At 37.2% G+C, this 16,560-nt stretch overlaps 1 protein-coding gene across 7 annotated transcripts in view; it reads right to left on the reverse strand.

The window, feature by feature from the left end:
- LOC106880784 (uncharacterized) overlaps positions 1-16,560 on the reverse strand; it is a 274,817-nt gene that overhangs the window by 23,708 nt on the left and 234,549 nt on the right. For all 7 annotated transcript variants that reach the window (XM_089358464.1, XM_089358463.1, XM_089358466.1 and 4 more), the window contains 13 exons: positions 15,477-15,605; positions 14,579-14,749; positions 13,002-13,157; positions 12,133-12,339; positions 9,654-9,773; positions 9,246-9,412; positions 7,833-7,992; positions 6,854-7,048; positions 4,738-4,866; positions 3,023-3,166; positions 2,227-2,415; positions 1,826-1,965; positions 439-743 (listed from right to left, as the gene is read on the reverse strand). In XM_089358464.1, the coding sequence (XP_089214590.1) occupies positions 439-743; positions 1,826-1,965; positions 2,227-2,415; positions 3,023-3,166; positions 4,738-4,866; positions 6,854-7,048; positions 7,833-7,992; positions 9,246-9,412; positions 9,654-9,773; positions 12,133-12,339; positions 13,002-13,157; positions 14,579-14,749; positions 15,477-15,605 (2,212 nt within the window). The remainder of the gene's footprint in view (positions 1-438; positions 744-1,825; positions 1,966-2,226; positions 2,416-3,022; positions 3,167-4,737; positions 4,867-6,853; positions 7,049-7,832; positions 7,993-9,245; positions 9,413-9,653; positions 9,774-12,132; positions 12,340-13,001; positions 13,158-14,578; positions 14,750-15,476; positions 15,606-16,560) is intronic.

Here is a 16,560-nt window from a genome sequence, read left to right on the forward strand (position 1 = left end):
ACTGTAGGGAACTGAACCCCAAAACATGAAAATTAAATTAAAATTCTTGTGAATGGATTTGATAGACAGAAACTGAAAGAAGCCTACCGTGTGTGTGTGTGTGTGTGTGTGTGTGTGTGTGTGTGTGTGTGTGTGTGTGTGCATGCATGTGCAAGTGTGTGTACATTTGTGCTTCTCTGAAATTGTTGAGCTACAAGCAAAGCAGTGATGTCACTGTTGTTGTTTCCCCTGTCAACAAAATATCTGTTAGCTTTTTGTCTTCAAAGCCATGTGTGATAAGAGATTTCTTTGTTGAAAAGCAAGTAAGAGTATCCAGCTGTTTCACAATGCCACAACAATATAGTCATCTAACTCATGCTAGTATGTAAAAAAACGGACATAAAATAAGTATTGCAGTAGTAGTAGTAGCAGCAATAACAGCAAAAGTAAGAAACTCACTTGAAGAGATGATTCCATCAATAAATTCTTTACGGGTGACTTTTCCATCATGGTCTTTGTCTTGACGTCTGAAGAAGTCCATAATTCTTGACTTATTATGATGCATCCAACGTAGGTAGCGTTTCCGCCAATCATCAAAGTCAAAGTTCTTCATTCTCTCGACTTCATTCATATATTCTTGGGCATCTTGTAGTTTTCTTTGTCGGTCCATAGCCAAAAGCCACACTTGCTGCCATTTGGTAAACAGAGCCCCAACTCGTGGGTTTTTGAATTGAGGATCTGGTGTACGGCGGCCAGTGTCTCGACTGCAAAATAAAAAGTAATATTTAAGAAATTCTTATTCTTTAACAGAATTTTTTTCATCTCTTACAGAAGAATGATATGTTAACACAAGTTCTTCATTTATTATATTCACTCCACCCCTGTCAGCTGTTCCCCATCTTGCAACCTCTACCCACGCACACCCTATTCTGCCCTCTCCATTCATTTCATACTTTAGCCCCTTTCAGACCTGGGCCCCTCTGTCTAACTTTACCCTCCACCTGGGCTAAAAAATAATTAGTTGCATACACAGCTCAAGAGTAACGATTATTTCAGGCAAACTAATGGACAGAATCAGCTGCATCTTCTTCTTCTACAAGTGTGGTTTATTACTGCTTTACTAGGAATCCAGCAGAGATGACGTTTAACCTGTTCCTGCTAAAGCAAGAATATAGTGTGACAGGGTTAAGAAACAATACACACACCTCATCGTCATCACTACTTTAGCTCTTCCTAGCTCTACCCCATCCTCTCTTCTATAAGGTGAGTAGTTATGTAGCTCCTCTACAGCAAGAAACCCCATTTTGCTGTCACTTTGCCTCATTTCCTACCATAAAAGCTGCTTCTTTCAGGGGTCATAGTTTCTTGCTAGATGCAAGGACCAGTCAAGTACTTGTCTTATGGTATCATCAACCTCCCCTGCTTCCACAAAACTGCTGGCCTTGTGCCTAATTCAGAAACCATTATTACAGAGTTACATAAATTGAAGAAAAAAAATACAATTTTAGATCCAAGAGTCACAGACAACAGGTGGACTTGTGCAGTTGTCGAGTGGTATCCAAGAGATAGAAAAGGCCATTTGGAAGGTCACCATGACAATGGTAAGATCTAGTTAACTAATTAGGGTCAAGATGGAAAAAAATGGCACAATCAAGATAGAATTGGAAGCGTATTGTGACCAGCAGTGTATAACAGCATCTGATGGTCTGGTCAATACTGTGATACATGAATAAAAGATAGGATAGTCATGGTTAGAACACTTTTAATCATAAGGGTGACCTTGGGGTTAAACAATACCCAATCCTATTGCTCCCCTTCATTTCCCACAAAGCAAAAAGAACATTACCTTATATTGCTAAAAGACTTTCTAGTTTTCCTAAATATGGGTATTTGAGAAGATTCTGCTGTTGTTGACAACCGCCTCTTTTCAGTCTTCGTTAATTTATCAATTTCTGGTTGTTTTGATGAGATTTCACCTTGTAAGTCCTACAACACAAACAGGCAACCAGTGATAATGGATACAATAGCAGGGGAAAATGAAAGCGGTTAGGGATGAACTAAATATATTAAAATAGAATGTTTACTGATTAAAAAGGAAAATATTGATTTCAAGAATTCATTTAGGATAGCATTGATCGTTATAGGTTAATTATAATAACAAAAACAAAGTTACATAGTTAACAGAAGAGAGAAATAGATAAAGAGAAGGTAGAAAAAATGTAAATGCAAAAATATATAAAGACAGACCTGATGATCTTTTATAAGTTGATTGATAACTTCCAGATTTTCGGGTATAGCCATTTGGTTTTGGTTCAACAATGTACCTTCAGCATCAGTCAGCCATTGAAGCAGATTTTCAAGACTAGCTGCGTTTTGGCGCATAACCTTCAGACCATCTGCCAAACGTAAGCCTCGTTGCCGGGACCAGGAGGTTAACTGGTTAAAGTAAAAAAGAAAAATAATTAAAATGTGACAAATTATAGGCACAGATGTGGCTGCATGGTAAGAATTTGCTTTCTAACCACATGGTTCTGGGTTCAGTCCCACTGTATGGCACCTTGGGCAAGTGTCTTCTACTTTAGCCTCAGGCCAACCAAAGCCTTCTGCATGGATTTAGTAAACGGAAACTGAAAGAAACCCATTATATATATATATATATATATATATCTCCACATGTGAATCGTTGGCGATTTTCTTCCTCCGTCTTCCTTTTTTATTGGACGTTCCTCTATTCTGATGAAGAGCGTTGCTTGAAACGTTAAACCATCTTTCTTTCCTTCTCTGAGCGTCTACTAATATTTTACATGTACCATGTCCTCGCGTGGTTTTTTTTTTTGTGTTTGTTCTTCAGTTTTTTTTTGGGGGGGGGATTTACTATATGTATGCATATGTATCTATGTTTGTATGTCTTTGTGTTTGTCCCCCATCACTAAAGCCTGAAATGTGGTGCTCAACCATGACAGAAACCAATAAAAGAATGAAATTCTTTATGGAACTAAATCCTCCCAGAAATTGGTGGTGGATAAAAGAAAGGAATTTTTACCTCTTCCCACCGAGCCCGTAATACTGACAGCCAATTTTTTAGTGAGGACAGGGAATCAGGATGGCAACGGGCAATTATTTCTTGACCAATGGTCAAGGCTTCTCTTAAATCGGCTTCTTTACCCAGGAGATTTTCTTCAAATTTCTGGAATTGAGAAAAAAAGAAATAAATATATATATATTTATATCAAAATCTGTAATATAATTTGAAGTGGTATTGTTTAATATGCAAAGCTGAAACCAGTGGTTTTATAGTCCATGCTAAAGCATTACAATTTGAGGTGATATTAACCCTTTCATTACCAGCCCGGCTGAAACCGGCTCTGGCTCTGAGTACAAATGTCTTGTTTTCATAAGTTTTGAATTAAAATCTTCCACCAAACCTTAGTCACAATTTATGTTCCTAACATTAGCTTTAATGATAACTAAGTTATTTTACTAAATTCTTTGTTATATTTAAAGTAATTGAAAGAAACACAGAGCATCTCAACAGAAATATGGTAACGAAAGGGTTAAAGACTTATTTAACTGTTAAATTATGGGTAAAGGTTGCATGAAAGTGTGTGCCAAATAAACAACAAACAAAAGAATCACATTTTCTTAAGGATTATACATATTTTTACTTTAAATACAAAAATTATAATAATTGTTAGTCTGCCATACGATAAAATGTACAATCCCATTATCAAAAAGTGCTGTAAAATATTCACTTTTCTTGATGATAGCTGTATTCTTGTAGGCTTTTTGAAATATCAACTGATGTCCACTGTTCTCCAATGACACATAAATTGATGATGTTAGTTTAATGGTTAAAGAGAATACAGACGACCTATCAGTTACTTGGATCAGTTATTTGAATGACTCTGAAGAGACCCTAAAATGATTTGAGTAATTATTAAAATCATATTTCATGGAAAATTTAGGATAATTCCTTTCTGTACTCTTGAAAGCATTATTCATCATCATCATTGTTTAACGTCCATTTTCCATGCTGGCATGGGTTGGACGGTTTGACTGGGGACTGGCAAGCCAGGAGGCCACACTAGGCTCCAATCTGATCTGACAATGTTTCTACAGCTGGATGCCCTTCCTAACGCCAACCACCCAGAGTGTAGTGGGTGCTTTCAAGAGTACAGAAAAGAATTATCCTAAATTTTCCTTGAAATATGATTTTAATAATTGCTCAAATCATTTTAGAGTCTTTTCAGAGTCATTATTATTATTATTATTATTATTATTATGAAAGTAGTGAACTGGCAGAATTGTTAGTATGCAGGGCAAAATGCTAAGTGGCATTTTGTCCATCTTCATGTTCTGAGTTCAAATTCTGCCAAGGTCAACTTTGCCTTTCATCCATTCACGATTGATAAAATAAGGTACCAGTTGAGTACTGGGGTTGATGTTATCAACTTACAAGACTTCAGGCTTTGTGTCTATACTAGAAAGATTATTAAGGCAGCAAGCAGGAAGAACCATTGGAATGTCAGACAAAATGTTAACATTTTTTCCGACTCTTTACATTTTGAGTTCAAATTCTGCCAAGGCTGACTTTGCTTTTCATCCTTTCAGGGTCGATGCAACTGACTTGCCCCTCCCCACAAATTTCAGGCCTTGTGCTTTTAATAAAAAGAACTACTATTGACATTATTATATTTCTTATTATTTCATGAATGTTTTATATAATATTTCCAACAACTTTCAGAATGAATGAAATACCTTGTGGTCATCCCTCAGTTTCAGCAAAGCCTGTTCATCATCAGGGAAAGATCCTTGATAGCGAAGCTGTCTTTCTGCTTCAGCTAACCAATCTAATAAACTCTGGGCTTTTTTATGGAAGTCTTCAGCCTTTAAATTAAAAAAAAAAGAAAAGACAAATCATATATGTGTGTACATATAAGAGATATCATATATGTGTATGCATATAGGAGATATCAGATATGTGTGTGTGCGTGTGTGCATATAAGAGATATCATTATATTTGAGAAGAGTCATAATCAGTAAAGATTAGAAACACATTCATTGGTTGTTCTTTTGTTTATATTTCATTTCCCTTTTCAAAACAGTTGATGTTAGTTCTATATTTAAGAGATGAAGAATTATGTACATTATTTACATTATTTACATTTGACGGATATTTGTCCTCATCTTGTTTGTTGTTAACACAACGTTTCGGTTGATATACCCTCCAGCCTTCATCAGGTGTCTTGGGGAAATTTCAAACCTGAGTTCTCATTCCTAAGGCATTTTACACTGTTATTATTATTATTATTATTATTATTATTATTATTATTATTATTCAGGTCACTGCCTGGAATTGAACTCGGAATCTTGGGGTTAGTAGCCCGTGCTCTTAAGCACTACGCCATATGTTTATGTCTCCCCAAAATATTTTTCTCTTCACCAATTTGTAGTTTTCTGAATAGTGAAGGCATGTGGCTTAGTGGTCAGGGTATTTGGCTCATGATTGTAAGATTGAGAGTTCATTTCTCAGCAGCGCAATGTATCCTTAAGCAAGACACTTTATTTCACATTGTCCCAGTCCACTCAGCTGGCAAAAATGATTAGTACCTATATTTCAAAGGACCAGCCTTGTTACATTGTGTCACGCTGAATCTCCTTGAGAACTACATGAAGGGTATGCATGTCTGTGGAGTCCTCAGCCACTTGCATGTTAATTTCACAAGCAGGCTGTTCCATTGATCAGACCAACTGGAACCCTTGTTGTTGTAACTGACGGAGTGCTAATTAACATTTTTAATTTTAAATATTTGGCTTTTAGCTGAAGCATCTAAAAGTGTTGTGCTGATTCTGACTAAGGATTATGTTAACAGTACGAGTATGTGTGGGATACTCAGCCACTTAAAGCTAAAATTCAAAGAGCAGGAGTGGAGTTGAAACACCCAGAGTACTCAATGTTAAAACCGTTGGACTATCTATTTATATTTACTACATGTCTTGGGCATGACGTTAAACTGCACCCTGAAGTTCTCATGAACAGGGGTAGCACCCTATTAGCTCCCCAAGCCTGGGTTACAGTGAAGCTGTTGGCAGCAGGACCGTGGTTATCATGAGAGGTTGGAGAAATGACTCTCACTTGGATTTTATGATCAATGTCTTGCATAATACAGAGTACCACCTGTGTTTTATATAGCAGAGATTAACCTCTTTGTTAGTTGGTACTGTGATTGAGAAAGGAAACTTAGGGACTCCATCTCTCATGTTTTCTCCTGCCCACCCCCTATGATATAACTGACAATGTGCAGACTGACACAGGACAGACATGAGTGGAGGGCCATAGTGGATCAATAGTTTGAGCCTTCAGTCTAAAGAACAAGACATGTTTATAGCTGACAGGTTTGTATTGTCTGTATATAAAGTTACACCATGTCCAGTTATATTTTAGGTTCATTCTCACTGCATGGCAGCTAGTCCAAATGTCTTCTACTGCAACCCTGGAATGACCACTGTTTTGGGGTGGATTTGGTAGAGAAAAACTGAGAGAAGCTTCTGTGTGTGTGTGTGTGTGTGTGTGAGACTTGACATCATGTGATGGTTGTAAATGAGCATCACCATCTTGCATGTGATGTAATTCATTTCAAGTGTTCCATAAAAACATGCCCAACCATGGGGAAATATATCCTTGCTTGGAAACAGGTGAGGGTTGCTAAGAAAAAGAGCATCTGGCCATGGAAAACATACCTCAATGAATTCCATCTGATCAATGTGAGCATGGAAAAATGGTTATAAAATTCAACCAAATTAATTGAATAACCCTAATGAAATCTGCTGATGGCTTTATAATACTTTTTACATTTTAACAAAGGAAACTAACCATTCTCTGAGCTTGTTCTAGACGTTCTTGTTTGTTAACGCTCAATGTACATATACGGTCCCATAGGGTTGTTAGTTCTATTAACTGTGCTTGTTGTTGACTTGTGTCTTCTTCAGATTTTCCTATCAGTTCTTTGGCCGCATTGCGTACAAAAGAAACAGTCTTAGATCTGGCACCCAATTCTTGTTGGAAAGCCTTTAAAAGAGAGAGAGAGAAAAGACATTAACATTTGTATCAAATTTAGAATAAGCATTAGAAACATAAAATATGTCAGGTATTTGATGGTTGTCCCAGAAGTGTGAAATATACCAAGCATATAGGATAATTGTTAGAAATGTGAACTACACAAAGTGCAGCAGAAAAATCTCCCATATTTTACACAGTCATTAGCATGGCACTAGTAAAGTTAGGCAGATGGCAATAATGTCTTCATGTAGCTAATTCTTTACTGTCTTCTTTTTAGTTTGAAACTGTGTACAACATGCATTTGTTGACTATGATTTTTCTTTTATGCACCCTGTATCATATTTATAAGTTAGAAATGTGTTGCATGTCTCAACTATAAAAATAAAAACAATGCTGTTTTTATTTTTTTAAAATCATTCTTGCTGTATATTTTGAAATTTTATTTATGAAATAAAATGTAAAATGCTGTTTAAAAGCTGAATGTAAATCATTAGACATTAGTGGAAATAAGATAAAATGAGTCAATAAACAGAAAAGCATGTGAAAACTCAGTTCCTTGTTGGAATTGAACCTAAATTCTTATGATTCAATTGAAATGTCTTTTTCATCTATAACATCCCAATTTTTATTGATCTCATTAGGTAATTCAACATCCAACCAGATCAATATAGTCAGCTTTATATTGATGTTTTTCATTCTTGGAAACTTTAATAGAGTCAATAAAACAAATACTATATTCTAAAAAAAAAAAAAAAAAAAAACTCAACAGTCGAGCTGAAAGAAGTCTGCTTACCTTGTGTATTTCTGTAAGGTTGTTAACAGTTTCAATATCACCATGGACAGGTTGATCTTCAGATAAACCGGGTTCAGATTTTGATAACCAGTCCAACAGAGCTTGCAGTGCATCATTGAATTGTCCAGAGAACAGTAGAGCCTCTTCTAGATTTCTTTGTCTGAACAAATGAAAAATAACAATTCATTCTTTCATAAACATAACACTTGAAGGAGAGAATGGGAAGCTGTGACAGTTGTGTGTGTAAATGTGTGCCTGTGTTTAAATCTGTGATCGCTTTTATGAATGTTCCGACAGGAAGGCGGCGAGCTGGCAGAAACATTAGCATGCCGAGTAAAATGCTTAGTGGTATTTCGTCTGTATTTACGTTCAGAGTTCAAATTCCGCCGAGGTCAACTTTGCCTTTCATCCTTTCGGGGTCGATAAATTAAGTACCAGTTGCGTACTGGGGTCGATCTAATTGACTCCCCCAAAATTTTGGGCCTTACGCCTAGAGTAGAAAAGAATGTTCTGACAGGTGGTGTTGCTGTTAACAATTATCTGCTCATTTCATGCTTTTCAAGGAAGAGAATGAGAAATCCTTTCCTTGTAAAACAATATCTCAATGATATATTTGTCTAATCCATACTAGCATGGGAAAACAAATGTGGAAAAAAAAATGAATGAATGAATAGGATAAGACCATGGTAACATAGGAAAATGGATGTAAAATTAGAAAGATATATGTATGTTTGTGTGTGTGTGTGTGTGTGTATATATATATATATATATATATATATATAGTTTTTATTGAAACCAAATCTTGTCCAACATAATTTAAGCACTCCTTTATCATTTGGCCAACATAAATCAATGTGTGTGATAATTTTTAGAGGTGGGATGTTGCAGTATAATAAATAGCCAATATGGAGAAATACAATACTTTTTGGAACAGACACACACAAAAGATGAAGAGAAAGTGGTGCATGCCCACCAGACAAGTGAGGTTCTTAAGAGCTAATATTTAACTTGATAAACTATCAATAGATCTGTTTACTTGGAGAAAAAATTCCTCATTCAGACAGAGCACACCATGTAAAAGATGGCATCGTTCTGGAGAATTTTTCCATTTAATTAAAACTCTAACATATATAATTTCCATTTTTCTGGCTTAGAAGAGGAATAGCAGTGCTTCCAACCTTCTCAGGGCCTCTAGAACTGAAGGTAAGAATGAAAGAAGTTATTTCTCTAACAGTAAACCCATCCCCAAGTTTTTGCAACAGATTTAAGTTTGCTCAAAGTACAAAAGCCAGATGGTGAACTCAAACCAAGTGATAGATTAAATCTACAACCATGGATATTCTTCAGGGACAAGCACCAACTTCAAACAGAACACTAAATTCTAAGCAAGCATTGTAAAGAAAAAAGACTTACCGGGATACAGACTTCCCACAAACTGTATTCCATCTGCCCTTCAATTCACTCAGTTTTTGTTGAATGGCAGGATGATCGCTAACTGGTGAACGATCTTTCAAGTTACGAGCAGTACGATTTATTGTATCATACACTGGTTGTTTGCCACCCAGGTTCCTCTGAAACTCCTGAAAAATATCAAATAAATATTGTTTTAGGTAACTGAATGACATATATAAAAAGTTATAGTCCTTGTTAATCTGAAAGATTCTGTGTGGCATTTGAAGTTGTCAAAACTAGTTTTTGTGTAAAGATTTTATTGAATAAGAGAGAGAGAGAGAGTGAGTGAGAGTGAGAGAGAGAGAGAGAGAGAGAGAGAGAGAGAGAGAGAGAAAGAGAGTATATATAATAAATATAAATTGCAGTTACCTTGTGCTTTGCAATTTGAAGTTTAATCTTTGCTGGATCATTGCTGATCAATGTGTCTGAATCAAAGATTTTATCTGCTTCGTTAAGCCAGTTAAGTAACTCATTCCATAAATTATGGAACTGAAAGATAAAGCAAAAAGTGAATACAAAAACTATAAGCAAATCATAACAAAAAAACTGTATTTGCTGTCCGTAAAGTAAAAAATAGAGGAGGGATAAATATTGATAAGAATATATATTTTTTTATAATTATCAAATAAGCAGCTTAAAATTTCCATAATTTTCTGTCAATTCACCTGTAGACAGAAACTGTAGATAATTTACAGGATTTAGTTTAAGTTCACTACATTCTGAGTTTGATTCATTGCTATAGTACCAATAAATGGCACATTATACTGAAGTTCCCTGGCCACATTATGGACCAGACATTGTCCTCGTGTCTGAGTCCATCAAGCAAGTAGGGCTGCTGGAGCTGACTGTCCCATGGGAAGATCACATGGAAGAAGCTTTTGAGAGAAAGCTCTCCAAGTATGTAGGTCTGGTCAGTGACTGCCAGCAGAGGTGTCTCCCAGTGGAGGTAGGATGCAGGGGTTTCACAGCCCGTTCCCTGACCAGAGCTTTCAGTAGTTTGGGCATTGAGGAAGCGAGAAGGAGGAAGGCCATCCGCAGTACCACCGATGCGGCAGAGAGGGCTTCAAGATGGCTGTGGATCAAAAGAGGAGAGCCATGGGGTAGCTATTTGGCCATCTGGACATAAGCTGGAGTCTGATCAGCCCCAGCTGGGTCACCTGGAGGAGGCTGTATGATGTTGAAAGACTCGAAACACTTAATGATACCAGGTACATCACTGAAGATGTGTCCAGATGCATCAGTCATTGATGTATGCACACAACAAACCAAATAAATACTTTTGATAGCAACCTTTCCAAGACTGTCCTTGGTTCTATGATACAAACTTCATATTTAAAATTATCAAAATTAAGACCTTCCATCAAAATTTCGTGTTAATTTCTGTTCCAATTATTTGTTATTTTCAGAATTGATTGGAACAAAGGTGGTGTATATCAACAGAAATGTGATAGCAAAAGTGTTAAAATAATAATTGTTATATTTCTTGGTTCAAATTCAGCTGAGGTCAATTTTGCCTTTCATTATTTCAGGGTCAATAAAATAAGTGACAGTTGAACACAGGGGTTGATGTAATTGACTGAACCCCTCCCTTGAAATTCCTGGCCTTGCGCCAAAATTTGAAATCAATATTTATTTCTTGGCATAATTTAAATGTAGGAGCTAGATGCAGTTGATTTACCCTTTTGTTACCATATTTCTGCCATATAGGATTTTCGAGCGGGATCGTTGCCGGTGCCCCTAGACTGGCTCATGTGCGGGCGACACATAAAATCTTTCCGAGCGGGATCGTTGCCGGTGCCCCTGGGCTGGCTCATGTGCGGGCGACACATGAAATCTTTCCGAGAGGGACCGTTGCCGGTGCCCCTGGGCTGGCTCATGTGCGGGTGACACACGAGGTTTTTCGAGCGAGATCGTTGCCAGTGCCCCTGGACTGGCTCATGTGCGGGCGACACATGAAATCTTTCGAGCGGGATCGTTGCCGGTGCCCCTGGACTGGCTCATGTGCGGGCGACACATGAAATCTTTCGAGCGGGATCATTGCCGGTGCCCCTGGATTGGCTCATGTGCGGGCGACACATGAAATCTTTCCGAGCGGGATCGTTGCCAGTGCCCCTGGGCTGGCTCATGTGCGGGTGACACACGAGGTTTTTCGAGCGAGATCGTTGCCAGTGCCCCTGGACTGGCTCTTGTGTGGGGTTGTTGTAGGATTTTCGAGCGCGATCGTTGCCAGTGCCCCTGGGCTGGCTCTTGTGCGAGTGACACATGAGGTTTCTCGAGCGAGATAAGCGTGGCCGTTGCCAGTACCGCCTGACTGGCCTTCGTGCGGGTGACACGTAAAAGCACCCACTACACTGAGTGGTTGGCGTTAGGAAGGGCATCCAGCTGTAGAAACTCTGCCAAATCAGATTGGAGTATGGTGTAGCCATCTGGTTTGACCAGTCCTCAGTCAAATCGTCCAACCCATGCTAGCATGGAAAGCGGACGTTAAACGACGACGACGATATCTGCCTTTGTTTCAATTAATTTTGAAAATGAAAACGATTCTGATAGAATAAACTGTCATTATGAAGCTGGTGTTTGACAATATTAACATGAAATTAAAATTTAGATCACTTGAAAGCAAGAAGTTTCTATCACAGAACCTAGTCAATGATGATGGTAACATTAATCTTATAGATAACATGCAATTAAGATCAAACTCTAAAATTACAGTTTTAAATACTGTAAAACCAAGATTGGTATTCTATTAAATCTACCATTTCTTCCCTCACCTAAACTGAACAAATCTTTTATTACACAAATCATTTTAGTAGCAATCTCTTGACAAAGTCTGCAATATTTCACCTACCTGTCTGGCTTCTTTATAACCTCGTTCTAAATGCCGCGTGCGTTCAGCACTTCGAGACACAATCTTCTCCCACCGATGCTGTACACTTGACAAGAGATTCTTGATAAGGATGACATCCTGTTTTTGACTAAAATACTTCAAATGGGTTCCTCGTTTATCCAGAAGTATCATAGCTTCTCTATTTTGAGCAATATCCTTTTGTAAGCTCTGCAATAAAGAGAGAAAAGAAAAAAAAATTATTTATCTGTTCTTTATAGTGAAAATTAAATATATTCCTACATTCTTCAACATAGTTTCTATGACCTCTTTGTCTTCTTTGAGCCTTTCAGCTCTCTACAGGGCATAAACCATCAACAGATGCCTTTTCATATGCTAGCATAATATGGTATCCATTGCAATAATCAATACTGTTGTTGTTTAGCTACAAGCCAACTTCCATCAAACAGTTCTATGACAAAAGGCATTCCAGCCTTTCCCACCTTGTCATTTTAGATGCATCTAGGATTACATTATACAACTTGCCCTGTTATTTTTCGAGACTAATGTGTAATTGTGAAGGTGCATGGCCTAATGGTTAGGGTGCTGCACTCAATCACAAGATCATAGTTTCATTTCCCAGCCTAGGCAATGCATTGTGTTCTTGAGCAAAACAATTTCATGTTCAGGAAAATGTTGTGATATTGGTTATTTATGTTGCCATGAAAACCATCTCTCTGGGTCCTATATATATGTGTGTGTGTGTATATCATCTGAGGTACATATAGCTGTTATATTTAGCTGGGGGTGAATTAAATTAATTTAGAACTGACTTCACTTATATTTCAATGTAATAAAAAACAAAAACACAGCAACATTAATTGCTGTCTTACTTTATGGTCTTCAATTTGTGCGGTAATCTTCTCCAAAATTCTGCTAACGGGTTGAAGATTGTTAAGTTCTTTCTCAGTATCAGTCAACCAACCAATAAATTTGTGTAAATCATCATGGAATGTACTGGCATGACCAACCGCTTCCTCCAGTTTATTCTGAAAATCACAGAAAACCAAAGATATTATTAGAATATAATCAAGGTTTCAAAATATTTTATACCAAATGCAAATAATTGTTTATTATATTTGACCTTGTTTCATCACCCTCTCTCATATTCTTCTTTCAGTTAAGGATATTCTTTAGCCTTGCCACTTATAAAGTGACCTCCTTAGTGCTGATGCCATAAAAAAATTATATAAAATAAACACCTAGTATGCTCAGTAAAATGGTTGGCATCAGAAAAGGTATCCAACCATAGAAACCATACCAAAACTGAGACACTGGAGCATGGGTCTTCTGATTTGTTGGATCCTTTCAAATTGTCCAGATTATGTCAGGACAGAAGGCAGACATAAAATGGTGGTGAGTATGATTTAACTCTTTCAAGGCTGTACTGGTAATAAAATACACAGCCAATGTTTCCTCTGATACTCTCTCCATTACCATCATCTCACCATAACAAGTCTTTCTTTCATCATCATACTTTAATGTCTATCCTTTCAGTCACAGGGGTTGGCTCTCTTTTGTCTTGCAAGTTATTTAGAAGCCCACTGATGCTGGTGCTATGAGAAAAAAATTCATCCACCACCTTTTGTAAGTGGTTTGTAAACTGAATTGTGTAGTGACAACACCAGGTTTGAGAAAGCTTTTTAGTTTTGCTGAGGGCAAAACAACCTCTATAGTACTGGTGTTGCCACAAAAAAAAAAAAAAAAAATCCTATGTTCTGTAAAGTGGTTGGCATCAGGAAGTATATCCAGCCATGGAAATTATGCCAAAATAGATATTGGAGCATGATACAGACCTCAGACTCATCAGATCTGGTTAAACAGTCCATCCTATCTCAGCATGGAATGTGGGCATAATATGATGATAATGAGGAATACAATTTAATCTTTCATGGCTATTTTGCTAATAAAATACACAGCCAATATTTCCTTTATCATCATTGATTTAACATCTACTTTTCCATGCTTCCATGGTTCAGATAAAATTGAGGAAGATTTTCTACAGCTGGACGGATGATGCCTTTCCTGTTACCAACTCTCACCTATTTCCAAGCAAAGTAATACTTATCCATGACTGAACATGCGTTCACAGAAGACTGGTAACAAAAAAACACTGCTTGTATGATGGCTACACTCATTTACAACTATCACACAATGTTGAGACAAGGAGACACAAACACACACAACAGGCTTCTTTTAGTTTCCATCTCACAATGCTTTGGTTGGCCCAGGGTGCCAAGAAGTGAGACTGAACCTAAAACCATGTGGTTGGGAAGCAAACTTAAGCACACAACAATGCTTGTACTTATTTCTTCAACAGTGAGAAAAGAAATCATTATCATCAGCAGCAGCAGCAGCAGTCAAAAGAGCAAAAGTTAGAAGTTTTAGGAAGCAAAAAGGTTCTCCTTACTTTGCGGTCGACGGCTCTTGCATTGATGTGATCATTTTGTTGCCGGACAGCTTGTAAGTTAGAGCGAATCTTTGATGCTGATGAATCATCAGTCTTTTCTAGAATTCGTTCTCCATCAACTTTCACTTTAGTCACAATGTCATCAAGTAGTTTAAGTTCTGCATAAATGTTCTGTAAATGTAGAATAGAAAATAACAGAGACATGTAAATGACTTCTGAGAAAGTTACTTAACACAGGAAGCACATATTTAGATATAATAAAACAGAAATAGAGAATAGAAAATAGAGAGAGAGAGAAAGAGAGAGAAAAACAGAGCATGTGAGAGAGAGAGAGAGAGAGAGAGAGAGAGAGAGACAAAAACAGAGCATGTGAGAGAGAAAAACAGAGAGGGGAGAAAGAGACAAACAGAGAGGGGAGAAAGAGACAAAAACAGAGGGGGGAAAGAGAGAGAAAGAGAAAAACAGAGGGGGGAAAAAGAGAGAAAGAGAAAAACAGAGGGGGGAAAAAGAGAGAAAGAGGAAAACAGAGCATGTGAGAGAGAGAGACAAAAACAGAGGGTGGGGAGAGAAAGAAAAATAGTGTGTGAGAAAGAGACAAAACAGAGGGGGGAGAGAGAGAGAAAGAGAAAACAGCATGCGAGAGAGACAACAACAGGGGGGGGGAGAGAAAGAGAAGATAGTGAGAGAGAAAACAGAGGGGGGAGAGAGAGACAAACAAACAGAGAGATGAAAACTGTGTGTGTGTGAGAGAGAGAGATAGAGAAAGAGTAAGAGAGAGAATAAGATCAAGAAAAGAGAAGAGAGTGTGTAAGAGAGTGTGTAAGAGAGAGAGATGACAATAAATATTTAATGTGATGTTTAAGCAACAGACTGTCAACTGAAGAGAAATGTAAAATACCATAAATTTGTCGAGTTGATCCTTTGCCGTGTCAGGTAAACCACCAACTGGATGAGACTGTATCAATAGGTTCTCTATTTCACCAAGGCGCACCTGTAAATCTTGCAGTTCTCCAGTAAAAACCTGGGCCTGGAATGAAATTCATTTGAAATTCACATCAAATCTCAGAAACAACACAAAAGACAAAATGTGTTAAAAATAAAAAAAACATAGATGTGATCAGAAGAGGAAGATATAATGAGGCATGGACATATATTGTTGTCCTACTCTATTAACTGTACCAACTCAAGATTTCCTAGAAATTAATCAAAGGATTATGAATGATATGACAGGATATTATTACAAAGTAGGGAGATGTTCATAGTTGACACTGTACCATAAAATGGGGCCATGAAATTTCCAAACGGCTTGTTTGATTTTTAGAATGTAAAAGAGCACAAGCCTTGTCTAATGCATTATAAATATTGTTGAATCCTGTGTTGTACATATATTTCTGTTTGATGATAGATAAACAGTTCAGATCTTCATAATGTAGCTAATCTGATAGATAAACAGACCAGAGATATTTAATATTTATCATACTTCCAAAAACACTCTCTTTCACAACAACACAAGACATGTTGCCTTCTTCAAGTCATGAGCCATTTTTCAATATAAATAACTATTTGGTCACACTACACATTTATAATCTAGAATTTATAAGTTGTGTCAGCATCCATCTTGGAGTAAAGCGACTGTGGTAAATAAATAACTTTTGATGCTTTTCAAAGGCTACATTTGTCCTTTACAAAGAAAGCCAGAGAAATATTGGTTAAGAATATGGCAGGTAGAATATTATTGTGATGGAGTATTAGGTCTGATAGTTTGAGATGGATGAACAAAGACCTGTCTGTGGAAATAACGGGTAGAAGAGATGAAAGAACAGGAATAATATAAGGACTGATCTTTCCTGATCCTAGGTGCAGCAAAAACTGAAGGAAAAACAAGCCCACCCCATATTTTACAAACATTTTAACAGGAAACATATGGTGTGCATCAGTATGTAAAGTAGAAAGTCTAAGTAAAAAGAAAAAAAAATGGTAAA

This window comes from Octopus bimaculoides, chromosome 10, assembly GCF_046866305.1.
Source record: "Octopus bimaculoides isolate indiv1 chromosome 10, ASM4686630v1, whole genome shotgun sequence".
Taxonomy (NCBI): domain Eukaryota; kingdom Metazoa; phylum Mollusca; class Cephalopoda; order Octopoda; family Octopodidae; genus Octopus; species Octopus bimaculoides.